This window comes from Hyperolius riggenbachi, chromosome 2, assembly GCF_040937935.1.
Source record: "Hyperolius riggenbachi isolate aHypRig1 chromosome 2, aHypRig1.pri, whole genome shotgun sequence".
In the NCBI taxonomy this organism is placed as follows: domain Eukaryota; kingdom Metazoa; phylum Chordata; class Amphibia; order Anura; family Hyperoliidae; genus Hyperolius; species Hyperolius riggenbachi.
This window is the reverse complement of record NC_090647.1, coordinates 340,078,202-340,099,988: the sequence shown is the minus strand read 5'-3', so window position 1 is coordinate 340,099,988 and position 21,787 is coordinate 340,078,202. Positions and strand designations below refer to the sequence as shown.

The 21,787-nt window shown below is 42.0% G+C and overlaps 1 protein-coding gene and 1 long non-coding RNA gene across 4 annotated transcripts in view; one reads left to right on the top strand and one right to left on the bottom strand.

The window, feature by feature from the left end:
• Window positions 1–21,787, top strand: part of CACNA1S (calcium voltage-gated channel subunit alpha1 S) — a 211,924-nt gene that overhangs the window by 77,110 nt on the left and 113,027 nt on the right. For both annotated transcript variants that reach the window (XM_068269453.1, XM_068269454.1), the window contains 9 exons: window positions 608–747; window positions 3,614–3,750; window positions 3,854–4,006; window positions 5,271–5,470; window positions 8,736–8,839; window positions 13,046–13,188; window positions 13,280–13,361; window positions 13,464–13,624; window positions 20,473–20,698. In XM_068269453.1, coding sequence (XP_068125554.1) covers window positions 608–747; window positions 3,614–3,750; window positions 3,854–4,006; window positions 5,271–5,470; window positions 8,736–8,839; window positions 13,046–13,188; window positions 13,280–13,361; window positions 13,464–13,624; window positions 20,473–20,698 — 1,346 coding nt within the window. The remainder of the gene's footprint in view (window positions 1–607; window positions 748–3,613; window positions 3,751–3,853; window positions 4,007–5,270; window positions 5,471–8,735; window positions 8,840–13,045; window positions 13,189–13,279; window positions 13,362–13,463; window positions 13,625–20,472; window positions 20,699–21,787) is intronic.
• Window positions 610–21,787, bottom strand: part of LOC137546700 (uncharacterized) — a 28,874-nt gene continuing 7,696 nt past the window's right edge. The window contains exons 1-3 of one of the 2 annotated variants that reach the window (XR_011026323.1): window positions 4,582–4,668; window positions 3,661–3,767; window positions 610–740 (exon numbers count right to left, since the gene is read on the bottom strand). This is a non-coding gene — a long non-coding RNA (uncharacterized lncRNA). Of the gene's footprint in view, window positions 741–3,660; window positions 3,768–4,581; window positions 4,669–21,787 lie in introns of those variants that run through there. The other variant, XR_011026324.1, reaches the window with a different exon arrangement.

Genomic DNA, 21,787 nt, shown 5'->3' with positions numbered 1-21,787 from the left:
AGCAGGCACCGATCAATATTGCTATTAGGCATGTTTAATCCTGTTGGGTCCTTAATGACCCCCAATTACCAAAGCATGACCATAATGCTATTTCGAACCCCCTCAATTGATTGTAGTTGCTTCTTTATCTGCCGATCGCTATTCCCTCTGCCCCCCTTTCCATAGTAACAGAACACATCGCTAGCCTCAAGGCTAGGAATGTGTCTGTACAACATCATTTCCCAAACTGTCACCCAAGGGATGTTTTCCTGATCCCCGAAGGGTGACAATTCTCACATAGCTTTAGGAAGCATTGCTAGGCGTTTCAAGGTCTCTGTGTAACGCAGAAAAAAAGTGTTCCCTCCCCTGGATGTTTACCAGCCCTTTCTCCGATATCCACAAGTTGGTAAAAAGCAGACAACAAAAACCCTGCAAGCATGGAGGTTCTCCAGAGCTCTTATACCTGTTCATTCCAGTCTAGATCTCTAGAGTAATTTCCTTTGGATTCACACCTAATGCCACACATCACATCAATAAACTTGTATAAACTAGGGTTAGAGGAAGAGGATAAAAATGAGCCAATTAACAAAATATTAATCATTGTTGTACTGACTGTTCTCATTTTCAGGAGAAGATTGAATACATATTTTTATTTATATTTACTATTGAAGCATCTCTGAAGATTGTAGCGTATGGATTAATACTGCATACAGACGCGTACCTCCGAAATGGCTGGAATGTTCTGGATTTCACCATTGTATCTGTGGGGTAAGGATACATTCAATGTAAACATGGCTAACTGAATACAGAATCATAGCTGTGAAACTTTGCTATTTTCAATTTTCAACAAAAAGATTTGACACAGAAATGGCAAACAGAAATATAAAATTGCTACTAAACTTGTGATTGGCTTACATTGATGGCAGAAGGAGAGGCTTGTGGCGATGGGTGAGCAGTGTGACCGATGAGAGCGGCAGGTCCATGCGGCGATTCGTCAAAAAAACAAGTTTTTTGGTACTAGCAGTCTCTCATCCTTAAAGGGAACATGAAGTGAGGAAATGAATATTACATACTTACCTCACTGACAGTTCCTCTCAGAAGCTCACCATTTTCTTATTGCAGTGATCCCTTCCAATTCTGACAATATTTTGCCAGAGCTGAAATATAGCAGTTGCTGTCCGTTATATATCAGCAGCTGGCAGTTACAACTGAATGTGCAAGGTAATGTCCATGTTTCCCCATGGCTCAAGTGGGTGATATTACAGTTTGAGGCCTGGTGCACACCAGAGGAGTTTTTCTGTTCGTTTTGAGTTTTTGAAACCCCTGCTAATGTTATCCTATGTGTCTATGCACACTGGAGCGATGAGGTTTTGTAAAAAAAAGAAACATAGCCTCTAGCGTTTGGGGAGCTTTTCTGGTGTGTCTCTGCCCTAACTGTGTGCTGACCAGGAAGCTGTTATGGGGTAATGGCCATTTTTAAAATGGAGGACGGAGAAATCCATTGATCACAGTGGACAAATGGGACGCAGGAGAGGAGAAAGAGATTGAGTAGTAGACTACATGAGAGGTAAGTATGACCTGTGTATGGTTATTTTGACTTTTTATTTTCAGTTCAGGTTCTCTTTAAGGGGCCAGAGACTGCTGGTATGGAAAGGATTACATTAAGTTTGTCTTCATTTGTTTTTAATGATTTTATCTCAACATTAATACATTGCAATATTGGGACAATTTTTAACAGCAACTATCAAGCAACCAGAAACCACATTTATCCATATATATCGTTCCTCGTAGGTGGTGGAGAATTGAGATTCTAATGTATATATACAGTATATTAGTAAATTGAAGTGAGGGAATCTGCCAAAATAAGACTTGAAACCCCACCCCATCTTCGCAAAGCTTTGCAAATTTGTAAGCAAATATGCGACTGGCTTTTTCTCTCAGAAATATGTGCTCATGGAAATATGCACAATAACAACTTTTACAATAGCAGTAAAGCACTATTCTGTGCACAATATTAACCTTCTTGGTAACAGTACTAATTCACCATTCTGTGAAAGCCACTGTGGTTAACTTCCTTGACAAAGAGGACCCTGGGAGACCTCAAAACAATTGTTGGGTTTGGTTACATCATAGTTACATAGTTAGTTTGGTTGAATAAAGACATCCATTGATCAAGTCCAACCAGAAAAATAAATAAATAAATAATAATACAAAGCCGAGCACCATTTTATTGAAAGGTGTGCATCAGTCCCCCCCCCAACCCCCCACCATATGCAAATTGCTAAATACTTTACTGATTCTGCCCTTACACAAAGCCATAAGGGCACAAAATCACAACTCCGGTGTGAACGAGCCCTAAAAGGGTATTGTACCATGTTATTGTACCAAGTTCTAAGGACAATATAATGTAATAGAAGAATAATATCATGTAATAGAAGGAAGATGTCATGTAATAAAAGGATAACATTATGTAATAGAAGGATAATATCGCTGACTAACAGAATGAACAGGTAAACTTTCAAAATATTTTAATACTTGTCCACTGAAGGCTGGAAGCCTGAATAAGAAATATCCCATTTTCAAAGCTAGTTTAACTTGTTTATTGATTTAGCTAAATAAATGGGATTATCTTTACTCATCTAACATACTAAGAGCTGGTTTACACAGGTGGTAAACGTGGCATTTTTGAAGGCCAATGAAATGAATGTTGTTGTATTCAGATGATTATAATATAAGCGTTTATTTAAACACCGGGGAGAGCTTTTGGCATCGTTTGTGTAAACGCAGTGGTAGATCCCAAAGTCTCATCTTGGACACTACATGTAGAATCTAGAAGACAGATCCTTTCACTGGCATTGCAATTTAATGCCAACAAAAGCCAACAAACTGCAATTATTGCAAATGCCGTGAACATCACTTGACACCACAACTGCATAGACAGGAAGAAGATGGATGCCCCAATTAAACTGGGTGATCTTGTGAACTAGGTCCATGCTCCCCAAATGATCTGGGACTAACATTGACACTAACTAAATGCACCCCCTAAGATTACCATTAGTTACCTTTCTGAGCTACTTTTAGGTCGAAAAACCACGACTTTATGGTGCAAAAGATCTTCTTCATTGGGATTTCCCCTAATGAAATCACGGGGACAGTGATTTCACAGATTTTACATAAATATACACCATATTTGTGTTTTCTTTGGCTTTGGATATAAGCACCATGCTGTGGGAATATTTGTTTACATTCTGTTAAAGTAGACCTGAACTCTTTCACAGGACAGAAGAAATGCACCCTTTATGTACTTAGAAACTTTTGCCTGTCTAATTCCCCGTCATCTGTAAGTAATCACCAGCGTAATTTGATCTCTCAGCTGTTAGCTGGCTGCCATGGCAGAGAGCTAATAGGTAAACACAGGATGTTAACCCTATGTCTGCTTCCATGAAAGCAGGAAGTAGACACACTGATGGTTTATTGCAGGATTTGTATCAGCTGTAACAAAGAAATGTCTTTCTTCAAAGGTTACTATGCTGTTGCATATCTTGTAGAGCAGAGAGGAAGTAAATAAGTCATTCATAATTTACATTGCTTTAAATAATGTTGAATTTACATTTAAATGAATATATGATTGCAGAGTATTCAGTGTTGTCTTGGAACAAATTCACAAACTTCAAGGCATACCTGCCCCCGGTAAAGGATCTGGATTTAACGTCAAGGCCCTGAGAGCGTTTCGTGTTCTGAGACCGCTGCGTCTGGTGTCCGGAGTACCCAGTAAGTTTCAGCCAATTCTGTAGGGAAAATAGTTAGACAAGGTAGATTTATATGCCTGAAGATAAGTTCTGCATTCCCTAATAATTGTGTACTTCTCTTTTAGGCCTCCAAGTGGTGCTTAATTCTATCATTAAAGCAATGGTGCCTCTCCTACACATAGGTCTTCTGGTACTTTTCATGGTTATTATATATGCAATTGTTGGACTAGAGTTATTTTCTGGGAAAATGCACAAGACCTGTTATTATGCTGGAACAGGTAAGAATGTTATATTACTTGAACCATGTTATCTTTTAAGTAGTGTAGTGTACCTTCAACCACTTGAAATATTAGTTTAAAGAAAAAGACGCTATGAATGATTGCCTTGCTCAGTCCAAACATTTTATCTTCATCGTTGATAGTGTGGAATAAGGTTAACGTTTTTGCTGTATTTTCCAACTGTTTGCTTATTGTCAACTGTAAGAAATCCCCTCACCAAAGCCTCATACATACTCTAGAGCAGTGTTCCCCAACCCTGTCCTCAAGTCCCACCAACAATGCATGTTTTGTGGAAATTCACAGAGGTAGTTAATCAGCTCTGCTGAAACACTAATTACCTCACCTGTGCATGTTTGTGGTTTTCTGCAAAACATGTACTGTTGGTGGGCCTTGAGGGCAGGGTTGAGAAACTCTGCTCTAGAGGATTCTCCAGCAAGGTGACCAGTCAGGGATTCCTCTGCTAAGCATCTAGAATCTAGACTGTGTGCTGCGAGCCGCGATGTATCGCCAAGAGAACTAGATTGCTGGACCAACTTCACTGAGCGCAAGGCCAAGCACATGATTCTCCTCCTCACCTCTCATGCTCTATCCTGCACTGTGCCATTGTCCCGCTAGCTCCCTCCATAGCAACAAGCTTATAGGCTAATAGCAACACCTCTATACAAAACTTGGCCTCCAACTGTCACCTGTACCGATCCTGGTGACAGTATCTGTGTGTGTTGTGTATGCACCTTTATTGTCCTTTTGTCACATTTTGCTAATGAAAGATCAGGAAATCCATGCTCTTTTATTCAGCTGTTTGTTTATATCACATATCTCCTGTCCCTGCTAGTGACCAATGACGTCATATGGTAAAAGACAGCCAGCAAAGAGGGCGCAGATCTACCTATCCCCATGTGTGAGAGTCATCTGTGATCAATGCAAGCAAATGCTTTTATGTAGTGGGCAATTTGTGAACTGTTATGAAGATGTACTTTATATGTTGGCGCTTTATAAATACAATAAATAAATAAATAATAAAATAAATGTACTCTGGATCCCTGTGACAGATCACAATACAAAACAAATAGTATTGATCAATACATGATCTACTAGTACATATACACTATCAGTATAAAATGTACAGGTGTCAGAACCTGGAGGATACTACAGCTATTCTTGTACCAGTTTACTGTTTGTTCTCTTATGTATTTAGATAAAGGGATAGATGAATAACATAGCCAATATATTAATAAAAATTCTAATACATGACCCCTGTTTACAGATGTCATTGCTTCAGAAGAGATTGAGGGACCTGCTCCATGCAGCACTACAGGCCGTCAATGCACAATAAATGGCACGGTGTGCAGGGGATGGTGGCCAGGACCTAACGACGGCATTACTCATTTTGACAATTTTGGTTTTGCAATGCTGACTGTATATCAATGCATAACAATGGAAGGATGGACAGATGTACTTTACTGGGTGAGTGAAAACTATGGGATTATAATGAGGTATGGGCAGTTATGAAAGCACATTGTATCAGACACATTGAGAATGTAGGCTTGGGGAGGTAAGTTATAGATGTCATAATCGATCAGCATTAGTGCCATGAAAGTCTGATCATTTTTCATAGACAAGATATCTCAGCAGTGATTTTTTTCCCTAGTAAATGTCCATTGTGTATCTAAACTGAAATAAAATCATTTTATGATACAGCTTGGATAAGATAATGGGAATGGGCTTAGTCACTCATCAATTTAATGGTGGTTTTGTGGCTATATCACTTTCTTATTCACTTACCTGATAAAAGTACATAGATCCTATTTCTGACAACTGAATTTTTCCTGAATATCTTGTGATCACTAAGGGCCCGTTTCCACTAGAGCGAATCTGCATGCGTTTCCTGCATGCAGATTCGCATAGACAACACAAGTGGATGGGTCTGTTTCCACTTGTGCGGGATTCTGTGCGGTTTGTCGTGCAGAAAAAATCTGCACGGCAGATCAGAATTTGCACGCCGCACACCCGCACTCGATTAGTCGGTAATGTAATTTAATAGGAAAACCGCAAGCGCTTTTGTCTTGAAGTTTTCCCGGCGTTTCCGCGTGCGTTTCCGCTTGAAAACCCATGTCAATGCTTGCCGGCATTGACATGGTTAAAATCGCGTTGTGCAAACCGCGAGCAATTCCACGTGAAAATCCGCATAGAAACGGCAATGAAACCGCAACCGCATGTGGATTTGTTGTCGCGATTTTCCCGTCAAAATCGCGCCGCACTAGTGGAAACGGGCCCTAAGAGCCATCCCACCAATCAAAGATTAGACAGCCCTCACCTTGTACAATGTAGTGTAGGAATTGTATCCTTTTGGGGTTTAGTACTGCCAGTGATAGTTAATTAATAGACACCTATGAAGGATTACTGTCACAGTGAAACATTTCCTATTCATGTACTCAAAATGGAAAAAAATGCTTGCCTGTGTGATCTCTATGCTGTTTACAAAGATTTAGAGACTTATCCAATTCCCTTTTTATCCTAAGTGTTCTTATAAGTGATAATCTTTTTGTTTTCTGTTTCAAAAAACTGTTGGGCTCTGCAATTGAAATAATGCCAAAACTAGGTGAAAAAGTACTGTCAAAATGATTTCCCTGCTTGCTGGTGCCTTAACTACTTGCCGACGACTGCTCCACGCCAATTGGTGTGAGCAATGCGGCAGCCCCAGGACCGCTCCACGCCAATTGGCGTGAACGGCTGTCTATGGGGCTAGCAGGAGATCGTGCGCAGGCTGCGCCTTATGTCTCCAAGCGGCGTTCGCCGCTCAGGAGACTGTTAGACGCCGTCTATTAGGGTAGGACAGCTCTGCGATCTGCAGCAGCGCTGTACTGGGGACAGCCGGGTGACACTACTTGACCCCAACTCCTGAAGTTACCAGGACAGACTGTGGAGGCTGCAGGTAGCGGAGGAGGACAGCAAGGGACTAATCAGTGCGAAGGGGGCTGGAGGAAGCCCTAGGTATGTATAAAATGTTTTTATTCCCTTCTCTCAGGTTCACTTTGAAAAACAGTGAAAAGTGACAAAAAAGGATGATATAATGAATTGTATGTCTAGTAGGGATAATGAATAGGACATTAGCAAAGAAAATAGTCTCATATTTTATTTTCAGTTATATAGCTTTTATTAACTTATTTTTTTATTATAAAATTGCATCTTTCAGAAATATTTGCAGTTTACTAACCACACTCTGTATTTTAAACTATAATACAGAGCAGAGCTAATGATCCTTTGAACTTTCCTGCAGTAAAACCTTATCTCAACCTGTCTCTCACTGTTTCTTTGATGTATAAGTGCTTCAGAAAACAGCACTGTTTTTGACCTAAGTTGAATCGAAGGGCTCAGAGAAGCTCTTTAACTACTTGCCGACCGCGTCATGCCGATGGGCGGGGCCGTGGCAGCAGCCCCAGGACCGCCTAACGCTGATTGGCGTAAAGTCCTGGGGCTCTGTTTTGCAGGAGATCGCGTGCAGGCTCGGGAGACTGTTAGACGCTCGGGAGACTGTTTTGCCGTCTATTTACCTGCACAGCGCTGCGATCTAAAGCAGCGCTGTACTGGGGACGTTACACGGCTGTCCCCCTTGTGGGACACAGGAGCGATCCGCTGTAATAGGCTGAAGCCTATCACAGCCGATCACTGTGATAGACTGGCTGGGGGAGGGAGGGGGGGGGGAGGGAATGTAAATTAAAAAAAAAGAACGATTTTTAATTAAAAAAAATACACATCAATGTTTATAAATAAACAAACAAACAACTGGGGACGATCAGACCCCACCAACAGAGAGCTCTGTTGGTGGGGAGAAAAGGAGGGGGGGAATCACTTGTGTGCTGTGTCGTGCGGACCTGCAGCTTGGCCTTAAAGCTGCAGTGGCCAATTACGCAAAAAAGGCCTGGTCTTTAGGGGGGGGTTAACACTGTGGTCCTCAAGAGGTTAACATGGATAACAACTGAAGTTTCTTAACGCTTTCTGTGCTGGAAAACAATATATACTGTATATATATGTGAGACAATATGAGACTCATTTTTGCTACTTATGTTCTATTTCTTAGCTGCACTACACATACAATTTATTATCTCATAAGTTTATTTTCTCTACTGGTATATTTTCTATTTTTTCCATTGACTTCAATGCATTTTGAGCAAATAAAGCTTTCACAAAAGTTTTGTCCACTAATTTCTATTTTAAATGACTGTACATTTTGGGAACCCTTCCTACTCTTTCTGCAGATCTGACTGTGACACCCCCATTTAGCACATAGAATTGCAGTGTAAGTCTATGCAAATAACAACAAGTCAAAAAAAAAAGTTTAATATATGCTAAACTAAATATATGCTAAATATATGCTAACTATGGTAAATTGAGGACATATAATTGAGGACTTTTCTTAACAAAAGTAGAATTTCTCATTGTGTTGATTAAAGCAGATACAGAAAGATTTGAAGTTGTTAAAGGGAATATATAGTATGTAGCCCAAAAATTGCTTAAGGTGTTCTGGATAAAATGGGTAGCAGCCTTGCCGATCCAATGCAGAGGTGGCAACTGAGCCAATCTGCAATGTACAGTTCCATCCTCTAAGGTCACTCAGCAACAATCTGAAAGAATATGAAGCCCTAACACAATCATATGTCTGTAGCTTGCCTAACAACTTGAAGCTATTACTATAGAATACACCATTATTGCTGTTTTCTGTTTATTTTAGGTCAATGATGCCATAGGCAATGAGTGGCCTTGGATTTACTTTGTCAGTCTAATCCTCCTGGGATCTTTCTTTGTGCTCAACTTAGTGCTTGGAGTCCTGAGCGGGTATAGTTAACCTCTTAGTTTGTGACCTATATTACAATTAAGACTTTGTACATGGCATGCTGCCACCATGTAGTCTAGCTTTAGGCCCTCATACCCTGCCCAACTGTATGATCACATTATATTCTACCCAATACTACCTAGATGTTTTCTTGTACAATCTTCCACATTGTTATGGCCTTTGGCAGGTGTATAGTATTAGGGATGCATAATAATATATATATTTTTTTTAATTAACAATAACATTTCTATAGCGCTTTTCTCCCACATGACTCAAAGCGTAAATTCATAGCAGAAGACCCAGTTAAACCAAAAGAGTTAATATATGGAGATGTTTTGCATCAGAAGCTGGAGCTTTCTCACACACATCCTTATTAATCTAAGAAGAATTCAATGCCTTACCATTAGTATTATGTACTGACGTCAGCAAATACTGTTCGATCTAGTACTGTTTAACTGAGAATGAGCCCCAATAAGTGTACAATGTAATACAATGTTGTATAACAAGGAAAGCATTTTCACAGAATGTGTCCTGGTTGAACTTTATGGACAGATGTCTTTTTTTTTTTTTCAGCCAAACTGTACGTATGTTAACTGAGTGTGTTTTTATGTTAATACAGACAGAGGCCCTTATTCAATTCACTTTTTCTCCTTAGATTTCTCCTAGGTGATATTTTCACATCTTATCAATAAAATGAATTTTAACGAAAACAAACAAAATTTGTAAAGCGCTTTTCTCCCACAGGACTTAATGTGCATATGCATGTCTCAGACCAGTAATTGGTTAATTGGTAAATTGTGGTACATAGGTAGAATTATACATTTCCACAAATGTCAGGCTAAACAGGTGGTTTTACAGTCTGGATTTAAATAACTCCAGGGATGGGCTGTCTTTACTGGGTGTAATAGGGAGTTCCAAAGGGTAGGGGTAGCATGGCAGAAAGCTCTGGCTCCAAAGGTTTTAAGGTGCACTCTGGGAGTGATCAGGTTTATGGATCCTGCTGATCTGAGGTAGTGAGAGGTGGTGCAGTTTATTAGCAAACTTGCAGCAGAATTCTGTACTAAAAATGCAGGCAGTATAGGTCTTTGTTTTGAAGGCCTGTATAGAGAACATTGTAGTATTCCAGTTGTGATGTGTTGAAGGTGTGAACTAGGTTGGAAGATCATCTGGGAGAATGAGATGTTTAATTTTGCAATGTTCCTCAGATGAAAGTTAGAATATTTGACTACAGCCGAGAATTGGTTTCTGAAGCTCAATTTCCCATCAATTAGTTCACCAAGGCTGCACACAACGTCGGAGCTATTCATGTCTGAATTCACTATCCTGATTGGTGTTGATTAAAAAATAAGACTGTTTTGATGCCTTGGGCAACAAGGACCTGTCAGCTTTCGATTTCAACCTTTATTTTTGGAATAGGGTCTGTTCTACTAGGTTTGAAGGTCAAGTATAGCTGAGTGTCATTAGCATAGCAGTGGTATGTCAGGCCATTTGTTGGATAATTGTACCAAGTCGTAGCATGTAGATTGCAAATAGTAGAGGGGATAGGATTGAGTCTAGTGGCACTCCAAATTTTAGTGGTGCAGTGTTGGAAACAACAGTCCTAGGGATACTCTATGTGTTCTGTCAGTCAAGAAAGATCTCAAACACTGGGGGTATAAGCCACTGATGCCACAGTACCCCTGTAATTTGTTGAGCAAGATTTCACGGTCAACTGTATCAAAAGCTGCTAAGAGATCCAACAGGATTAGCATGGAGCATCCCCCTTTGTCCCTTGCCATGAGCAGATTGCTGCAGACGTGGATGAAGACTGCAACTGTGATGTTTCTTGAAGCCAGATTGTAGATGGTCCAATATATAGTTTGCTGAAAGCCTGGCTTCAAGTTGCAGATAGACAACCTTTTTAATAACTTTCCATTAAAAAAGGGAGGTTGGAGACAGGTTTGTAGCTGCTCATTGTGTCTGGATCCATGGAAGGTTTTTTTGAGAAGGGACTTAAAGGGACTCTGAGCAGTGCCCGAATTTAAAAGATTGCACTTACCTGGGGCTTCCTCCAGCCCACCTCAGGCCGCGAGGTCCCCCGGCGTCCTCCTGGCTATTCTCCGTGCGGCTATGCCGCCCCCCATTCCCGGGTGTCGGGCGGGCTCTTCCTGGATCCTTATGCTACTCGTCATTACGCCGGCCGCTACGCGTTATCACGCCGATTGCCGTGACAGGTCTGCGCATGCGCGGAAAACCGCATGTGCAAGTGCAATCTTTTAAATTCGGGCACTGCTCAGGGTCCCTTTAATGATTCCTTCTTTCAGAGAGGTAGGAAACCTGTTTTTTAAATTCTGGTCCAAATGGTTCAGGGCATTTCAGCATGAGCTAAGTTGGTCCCAGACCCAGGTCACAGGTTGTCTTCCTCACAATTTTCTTTGAAATCAGCCCAAACTACCAGCAAGCAAAAAAGTACCTTTTCACCTACTTTTTGGTACTTTTTCAATTGCTGAGAGCTGAAAAGTTATTTTAAATAGAAGATGAAAAATTATCTCCTACGAGAAAACTTAGGAAAAAAAGAGAATTGGGGCCAACAGCCCCATTTTTTTATCTTCTCTTTACATTAACTTTTCAGTTTTGCAAGTGAAAAAATACTGTAAAAATTATTTTGAGTATTTTCTTGCTTGCGGGTGGTTTAACCACTTCAGGATTCGGCGTACGCTTAACTACGCCCCTGAATCCTGAAGTGGATTGCATGGAAACGGCCGCTCGTATGAGCGGCCGTTCCATGTCCGTTCACGGAGGGTGTCTCCGTGAACACCCTGCGAGCCTCCGATCGTGGCTCGCAGGGTAAATGTAAACACACGGGGAAGATCTTCCCCGGTGTTTACATGTATACGGCGCTGCTGCGCAGCAGCGCCGTGGCGGAGATCGGCGATCGCCGGCCTCTGATTGGCCGGGGACCGCTGGCACCTGATAGGCTGAAGCCTATCCTATCCGGCGCAGGACGGAATTACGTCCTGCGCCGCTCACAGGGGGAGGTAGAGGGAGGGAAGGGGAAGGCGGCCAGGAAGCGCTGCGGAGGGGGGCTTTGAAGTGAGCCCCCCACCGCAAGCGCAAGCAGCCGGCGGCGATCAGACCCCCCCAGCAGGACATCCCCCTAGTGGGGAAAAAAGGGGGGAAGTCTGATCGGCCTGGCTGCTAGCTGATCGGTGCTGCGGGCTGGAGAGCCCACGCAGCACCGATCAGCAAAACCACCCGGTATCCGGAAGTGGTTAAAAGTCTCTTTATTGACAAGGTGTAAAAATACCACCACGGAGAAACCTCAGGAGAAAAAAATTAATTGCATATGGTCCAGTATATTAAATGTTGAGGTTAGGTTTTGAATTTTTTTTCATCCCTGTTTGTCTTGTTTCTTTGTTGTTGTTTTTTTAAATAAGAAACTTTTTAAAATAATTTTTTTATGCACAGCTTTCAAAGTGTTATGTTACTAGTTTGTTTGTGGTTGTTCAAGATTGAATTTCAAATTAGGAAATTTAGAATGGGGGGCATTTGAAACTTACTTCATAATAAGGCCCAGGTCCAGCCAAAATGATGGTTTTTTTTAGGTTTAAATAGACTGCGGAAGGACTTTTGTCATTTTACTTAATCCGAACATTTGTACAATCCGAACATTTGTATAGTGCCCTCCTCCTGTTGGACTCAAAGCACTCAAGAGCTGTAGCCACTGGGGCACGCTCAAGAGGCCACCCTGCAGTGTTAGGGAGTCTTGCCTTGAACTCCATTAGTGCCTTCCCCCCCTCACCCCCATTAATAATTTAAGATGATTTTGAGTGACAGTCTACTCAGGGGAGTAACTATAAGGGAGCAGCACCTGCAATCGCAGGGAGCCCAGAGCAGTGAGATTCCGACACCTACTAACTAGTCTTTTTCCTCTATTGTTGTGGACTTTTGCACCTTGAAGGATGCGGGTGTGGTCTGGTTGACTCCCTGTTGACTCCCTGGCTTTACATATTATAACAGTTGAGCTTCTAGGACTGCTTCTTTGTTCCTTGTTCTCCTGGAAGAACAAGGAAATAATAAATGATGTCTGCATACTATTGTTATGAGAATTATTATTCCCCAATGTAAATCCAATTTCAAATACATTTACTTTAGACCCTTTCCCCTGTCTTATAGATATACTGATACCTTCTGTGCTTTTCTAAACTTGTGGTAGTTTACTTTCATAGTGAGTTTACCAAGGAGAGAGAAAAGGCCAAATCACGAGGAGCATTCCAAAGACTTAGAGAGCAACAGGCAATGGATGAGGACTTGAAAGGTTATTTGGACTGGATTACCCATGCAGAAGTTATGGATCCAGACATGGAACCAGGTGATGGAGAGATATGAGAACCAATCATATTCACAGAAGCAGTTTTGTATATGATTCCACAAATAAACTTACATTCCTCGATTTCTTTCAGGATTCTCGCAGTTAGAGGAGGGTGGCTCAGAAACCGATAGTCTCTATGACGTTGAGGGACTCAACAAGTGCATTGCTTTTTTGTGAGTGAGCATGAAGTGAAACACTTTGAACTTATGCAGTATGTTTATGAGACAACAATTTTGAGATACGCTTTTTTTCTTTCCATGCTCGTCTTTTCTTAGCCATCAGTGGCGGCAGTGGCATAGGTTGCTTCGTAGGAAAAGCCGAGATCTTGTGAAGTCTCGATTCTTCTACTGGTTTGTTATTATGATTGTCCTCGCGAACACTATTGTCATAGCAACTGAGTACCATCATCAACCTGACTCATTAACAAGAGCTCAAGGTAGGTACCTTAAATCACTGCCTGATATTCTAGCAAATCATGGCTCCAGCAAACTTTGTTTATCCTTTCCAAAATAAACCGTTGTCAATAAACTGCTATATAGGAACTCTTCATTTGCAGAGATTATGTTTATATTTATTGTTTTTTTTATAAAACATTACTTTTACGTAGTTACTTTATTAAGAAAACTAACATTTAAATCTAAATCTAAAACTGCAATAAACTTGTAAGGCCATAAAAATGTATTGTTTACAATATAGAGACAATGGCCTCAATACACTAAGCTTATCTCCTGTCTTTAATAACATTTCTAGAGTTATCACCATGGTGGTGAGGCATGTAGTATTCAGGAAACATTTTACCTCAGGCAAACCTAAAGTTAACGCTTCTGTCTTTAAGTTAACTCTTCGATCCTTAAAATAACTCCAGAATTCTAAAGTTAAAGAGAAACTCCAACCAAGAATTTAACTTTATCCCAATCAGTAGCTGATACCCCCTTTTACATGAGAAATCTATTGCTTTTCACAAACAGACCATCAGGGGGTGCTGTATGACTGATTTTGTGCTAAAACCCCTCCCACAAGAAGCTCTGAGGACCGCGGTACTTTTGACAGTTTGCCACAATGTAACAAGGTTCACAGACAGGAATTAGCTGTTTACAGCTGTCTCGTAACGGCCAAAACAGCTAGCAGCAGCTACATAACCTGCCCACAGTAAAAATGTCACCATGTAATAAATGTCAAAATGTAAATGGGGGAGAGGAAAGATTTTACAATGAGCAAACACTAACTAAATCATTTATATATAATTATTGTAAAAAATGAAGCACTTTTTTTATTACACTATTTTCAATGGAGTTCCTCTTTAAAGACAGACTGTTAATTCACTGTGCATGAAAATAACTACTGAGGAGGTAACTTAACTACAAAGGAGGTAACTTAAGGAATGGAGAGATAAGATAACGCTCTCACTGTGTGGAGGTAAAGGCCCATACACACGTCGGATTTTTCTGAACGACGGGTCGTTTGAACGTCCCTTCGTTCAGTCGTTCGCACGCGGAATCAGACGTGTGTACGGACTATCGTTCGCGTGAGAGGACTGGTTTCCAGCGATCCGCCCGGCGGATCGCTGGAAACCAGTCTTATCACCCGAACGATAGTCTGTACACACGTCGGATTTGACGTGCGAACGACTGAACGACGGAACGTTCAAACGACGGGTCGTTCAGAAAAATCCGACGTGTGTATGGGCCTTAAGTTTTCTCTTGCCTTATTATCTCCAGCATGATCTTAGTGAATTAAGGCCAATGGCCTCAATTCACTAAGATCATGCTGGAGATAATGAGGCAAGAGATAACTTGCCACCACACAGTGAGAGAGTTACCTTATCTCTTCATTCCTTAAGTTACCTCCCCTGTAGTTAAGTTACCTCCTCTGTAGTTATTTTCACAAGAAGTTAATTAACAGCCTGTCTTTAATTCTGGAGTTATTTTAAGGATTGAAGAGTTAACTTAAAGACAGAAGAGTTAACCTTAGTTTTACCTGTTAAAATGTTTCCTGAATACTACATGCCTTATCACCATGGTGATAACTCTAGAAATGTTACTAGAGACAGGAGATAACCTTAGTGAATTGAGGCCAATACCTGTTGGCTATTTTAGCATGCTGCCTGTTGTGCTAATGATTTTCTGTTCTGAGCTTACTGTACCCAAGATTTCCCATACCTTGTTTGTATTTATCTGAACTGCTGAGCATTAGGCTATTTTCAGGGAAGTTTTTAAGGAAAGTAGTTCCAGGCCATTGCCTGGAGTGCCATTGGTCCTTGGGGACACAAAGCCCTGATTAAACCCTACCCCCAAACTAAGCCATGCCCCCCATCGAAGCCTCACCTCCCAAATGAAGTCACGCCTCCTTCTTCTGTCTCCCTTTGTGCCTCCTTCTGTACCCTTGTGCAACCTTCAGTCCCTTGTGCCACCTCAGCCTCATGTGTGTCCCTCTGTTCCCCTGTGCCTACTTCTGTACTCCTTAGTGCCTCCTTCTGTCTCCTTCTGCCACCTTCATTCCCCCTATGCCACCTCTGCCCTCGTGTGCATCCCCCCATGCCTCCCTCTGTCCCCATGTGCTTCTGTCCCCATTTGTGGCTCCTTCTGTGCCCTTATGCCTCCTTCTGTCACATTTTGTGCCTTTTCCTGTCCCCCCATGCTTCCTTCTGTTCCCCTTTGTGCCTCTTCCTGTCCCCATTTGTGTCTCCTTCTGTCCCTCTTTGTGTTTCCTTAAGTCTCCATGTGCCTCATTCTGTCCCCCTTTGTGCCTCTTTCTGTACCCTAGTGCTGCCTCCCCCCATGCATCCCTCTGTCCCCCTTTGTGCCTCCTTCTGTCCCCCTTTGTGCCCCCTATGTCCCCCTATGCCTCCCTCTGCCCCCCTTTGTGCCTCATTCTGTCCCTTTGGCCCTCCTTCTGTCCCTCTGTGCCTCTTCTGTCCCCTTATGCATCCCTCTGTGCCTCCATCTGTCTCCTTTGATCTTCCTTCTGTCCCTCTCTGTCCCTCTTTGTTCCTCCCTCTGTCCCCTTGTACCACTATCTGTTCCTGTCCCTCTACTGCACTCCCCAACCCAGTGTGTAAAGGTAGTGTATAGCGCAGCAAAAGCTGTGCTCTCTCCTTCTTGCCAGAGTCCAGCGCTGTGCCTGTGTTACCATCCTGTCTGTCGCTAGCTCCCTCTAGTGCTGGCATCTCACTCTCCTCAAGTCAGGTGTAATCTGCTACATGCTGTAAGAGATGGTGGGCACTAAGGCAAGTGGTGAGCGGACAAGTGGAAGCACAGCACTAGACTCCAGCAGAGAGGTGAGAGCACAGCTTCTGCTGCGCTATGCTCTACATTGACACACTGGACTGGGGGAGTGTAGGGAGGGGTGTACAATGAAATGCGACAGGCTCGGCAGGTTGTTTGTATCTCAGGGTCTCCCTGTATTATGTATCCACCCCATACAATACATGTTTACATTCTCTAGTCTAGTGTGTGGGTGTGAGGGTTTTTTTTGGGGGGGAGGGGTGACACATGACTTCTTGCCTGGGGTGACAAAAAGCTAGAAATGGCCATTGCTAGTTTTATGGCAGAGAGTTGTGTTCCAATGCAATACAATGGAGGGGAAAAATTGCACTGCATATTATGCATACAATGCAAAGGCGAAGCAAACATACAGTGAAGCACACTGTACATAAAAGTATGCCCCTGTTAACGCATGCATTATGAGGCAACACACTGCATGCATTGCATTATTCTCAACGAATTATTTGCACTGCACTTCTAATGAGCTAATTTAAATGTACCATAATATTATCTGACAAAACGCAATGTACCCTGTGAATGTTGTCTTAAAGATAGTTGATGAGATGCAAATAATTGTGACCTGGATGCAAATGTAATGCAGTTTGTATCCTGCCTGGGGTTAGGCAATCAAACTCACTTTCTTTAGACTTTTCTTGGACCAATGCCCAACTACATGAAATGACCTAAAATGATTTACTTTTTTATGTCTTGTCTTGCATTGTTTTTGTTAATAAACCTTTCTACTTTTAACTTTAACCTTCCTGGCGGTAACCCTGAGCTGAGCTCGAGCTATGCTGCGCAGGAAGATATCTCAGCCCCTGGTGGGGCGATTTTGCTCATTTAAAGTGCTGTGCGCGCAGCTAGCGCTTTGCTAGCCGCGTGCACAGCTTGATCGCCGCCGCTCTGAGGCGATCATCCGCACGCAGCGGCGGAACAGGGCCCCCCGCCAGAGCCCTGCGCTGCCCGGACCAATGAGTTCCGGGCAGCGCTATGGGCTGGATCGGAGGCGTCTGACGTCAGGACGTCGGCTGACGTCCATGACGTCATTCCGATCGTCGCCATGGCGACAGGAGAAGCCAAACAGGGGAACGCGTTATGTACGCGTTCCCCTGTTTGCTATTGATGCCGGCGACGATCGCACTAGAGGGACACATGCGCCCTCTAGTGGTGTTTCATGTAGCTACCACTCTGGTAGCTTTACATGAAACAAAAAACAAAACAAAAAAATTGATTTCTGCCTATTTGGCAGAAAAAATAAACCGCCAGGAAGGTTAAATGAATTACCTGATTTATAACCCTCAAACAAAGAAGATAACCCTCTCCCTATTAATGTTTATTTAATACTCCAAATCCCTGGCAAAAAAAAGTCCCAATCAGCAGTAAGATTGTACAATCCCTACAAAATCTATGTAGTAGAAGGGTAACGTGAGTGAATATAGTTTGTATGGATACTTTAGGTAGTCCCTCATATTACATAGAAATGGTAAGATTAGTCGGCATGTCTTTGAAAAAAATCCAACTTCAAATGGAACGTGGGGATATTTACTTAGTAGTTTACCTAATCATATTCTTAATTTCTTATATATGAGAGTTACCCAACGGTTCTTTAAAGGCTACATAACTTACATGACTCATGACATATCAAAGCCATCAACATCATTAAGGGCCCTTTTCCACTAGCGGCGTTTGCGATGCTGAATCGCAAAATCGCAAACCGCTAGTGATTTTGAAATCGCTACGGTTTGCTTTTTAACATAGGAATCGCGGTAGGTAATTTCCACTACCGCGATTCGTTTTTGACTCAAACGCGATCGCACCGCGGAGCGATCTTTGCCGCGATTTTGCTATGCAGTGCATTGCATAGCAAAATCGTGAACGCAATCGCCGGGAAGTTTCCTGCACTTGCAATTCAGCAATCGCTAGCGTTTAGCGCGAACGCTAGCGATTGCTAGTGTAAAAGGGTCCTCAGAGTAAATTCCACCTTTTGCATACCATTCCTATTAATATAGATCAGTAATTAACAAGTCTTCTTGTAGTTTAATATTAAAAATTACCTATCAATTTCAGTGTTTTTTTGGGCAGCTAAAAATACCTACAAGTGACAGAAAGATCAAATTCACTTTTTTGCAACCATGGCAACTATATTCTGTTTGGAGTACAGAATATCTACAAACTTCCATCTTGATAAATGAGCAATTATTAGCTGTAAAGAGCAGAAGCCACTGTTACTCATTTCCAGCATGTGCCTTATCCCGTTAACTAGCAGCACACTTTTGACTTTTGAGTTTTCTGTCTGTCAATCTCTGTTAAAAACAATAAAATAAAATAAAGCTTCCTGCTAGCCCTTGCAATTTATACAGTCAAATTGAAAATTGTATGCTTACCTAAATTTTACAGTTCTTCTCTAACAGAGTGTACTTCTAGCATGCTTTCACATTAAAACTGGAACTTAATGGGAGCACTTTTGCAGCGCTTGTCGATCGCCGGTGATCTTCAAAGCGCTAAACCAGTGGATCCCTATGAAGGTGATACCACACTCTTCTTGCTGCATTTTGGGAGCGATACTGGACCGATCGCAACAGTGGCTACAGTAAGAAATCACAAATCACTCTGAAATCACAGCACTTCCGCGGCTTGGCAAATCACAGGCGCTTTGTGATATGCCCCATAGTGCCCATAGAGGGTCCCAGGCGTTAAGCAAATTCTGGTAACTACATATTCAAAACTTCCCTACAGTAAATATTCCATGTCTGGATTTTCCACAGTTCCAAGTATTGGAGCAGATAATGATATAAGGCAACGTGAGCTGAGCTAAGGCGCATGCCATTTTTAATAATTATTATTATTGTGTATTTATTTGATGATGACATTTTTTGTATCATTACACAAAGTAAAATTAAGCAACTCATTATGAACTGTCCTTGGAGCCAGTCTGATGGCTTTACCATAGCCATTGTCAAATCCCACTCCCACAGTCTCAAGTAAGGCACGTACCTACAATTTTGACTGACCCTTGACCTGACCTACATAATCTGTTCGTAGTATTTAAAATTTGTTGGCCTTCATACTACATGGAAGTGGTAATATTGCCCATTGCCAAGCAGCATCTGACTTACAATGGCTACAGAAAAAGCATGTTGGCAAATTTAGAGGTAAATAGCGGAGGAGTTTGCAATCTATCCTCTGTCATATTAATAGCCCAATGTCCTGTTATATTATTTTATTGTATTTATATAGCAGTAACATCTTATGAAGCACTGTACAGAACACATAGTTAAGTCACTGTCTGTTCGCAAAAGAGTTCACAATCTAATCCTACTATACCCATAATCTAACATCCTACCTAATAATCTACAAGTGTCCCCACGTCCTGTCCCTGTGTCAGTGCTTTGTGCTACTGCGCATGTCCTGCATTGACAGCCGTTGGGACAGGGGGCGGGATGGGCCAGGGGGTGGGCCAGCCCGGCATGTGCCCATGCTTAGGGCAGGTGCATGCATGGTGGTGGGTGACAGACCTAGAGCCCATTTTTTAATGGGCTTAGGTCACTTGTCTTACTATATTATTATTATTATGCATTTATGTAGCAATGACATCTTCCGCAGCGCTTACAGAGCATATAGTCATTTCACTAAATGACATTCTAATCCCTATATTAATAGCCATAGTTTACTTCCTCCTCTCTCTGGGAGATTCTTTCTGCTACTCTTAAAAATACTACTCATTTGAATATCACGAATTCCTCTAGTCCTATTTTTGGACGACATAAAATGTTTACTCTTACTGACATCATGTGATTTCCGCTGTGTTTTCGATCTATGAGGACATTAGAAGTGCATAGACTGCACTGTTTGATGTTCCCATCCATGCGGTTTTCACCCCTGAAAATGGAATTTTACAGTTTTCACAGAAGGTAACGTTTGACTTTGTACTTTATCATGTGTTTATTTTGCTTAGGTTTAACTACAGTTCAATTTAAGTCTCTAAAAAAATAATATTCTTGTCTTTCTATTTATTTGCCAGACATTGCAAATCAGGTCCTGTTAGCCTTGTTCACTATAGAGATGATTGTAAAGATTTACGCTCTTGGTTTCCAGTCCTACTTTATGTCCCTTTTCAATCGGTTTGACTGCTTCGTGGTGTGCACAGGCCTCCTTGAGGTCATGCTGGTCGCCAGTGATATCATGTCACCACTTGGAATCTCTGTACTACGTTGCATACGGCTACTCAGATTATTCAAGATTACACGGTAAGGAAGGATATTGCCCAGTACGGTCTACGCACCAATGTTTAAAGATTTCTAATAAATGTTTATAGGTACGAAGACTAGGCATGCATGATGGTGATACGCAGTGGCATAGCTAAGGAGCTTTAGGCAAGTTTTACATTGGGTTCCCCAAGCATTCTATACAGAACAATTAATTTATATGGTAACAAAACCTGCCAAGGATGTACACATTTATGAGAGGTGTAATGGGGGGGGGGGGGGGCGGGCATGTTAATGATTACCACTATTCAAAGCATATATAGAAGTGATCATTATCAGCATAGCACTATTGAAGAGCTATTACTGTGATTGAGGGCCCCTAGCGTCCCCGTCCCCCCGTCCAAGAGCCTCGGTGCGGCTGCAACCTCTGCACCCCTGTTGCTACGCTATTGGTAATATGAAGAAACATTTATTTTCTATCTATGTACCACCAGAAAAAAGCATATGAGATAAACCTAGCAGTTAAAACGTGTTTTTAGTAATGTTATATCATTTTTATTCTGTGAGGAAATTGGGGGCATCAGTGGAGAGGACTGATCTATATAGTGGGGTACAAATGAAATGAAGAGGTATAGGAAATAACATGTAAAGCTAGAGCATGCATGGAAATTATGTGGGGGACAAGAATTAGTATTTCTTTTTGTCCTTGTTTGTAATTTTTGGACAGGGGCTGTCTTTTTTTACTATTGTTTTCCTTGTATTGTAAGTTCATTTGATGTAATGTAGATAGGGTTTTAATGAATAGTGGAGATGCCGCCGCGTGGGCAAGCGGCATGGCGGCTATCTCCACATTCCAGCCGGCGGCTTCTGCAGCGCAGCAACATGCTGCTGGTTCGCCTGGTCCTTCTAGTGCACACAGATTGAGAGCTGCGCGCGCGCGCGCCAGGCGACAGGACCTTTATGCTGGCAGAAGGGGAGTCATCTGATCATGCCGATCAGCTGACTCCAGCCATACTCCGGATTGGCTGAGTGACTGGGGCGGCGCTGTGAAGCGCTCTGGGTATATATAGGACTTGCCTGGCAGTTGCAAGTTGTCTGCTGTTACGTGTGAGCACTCAGATCCCAGTCAGA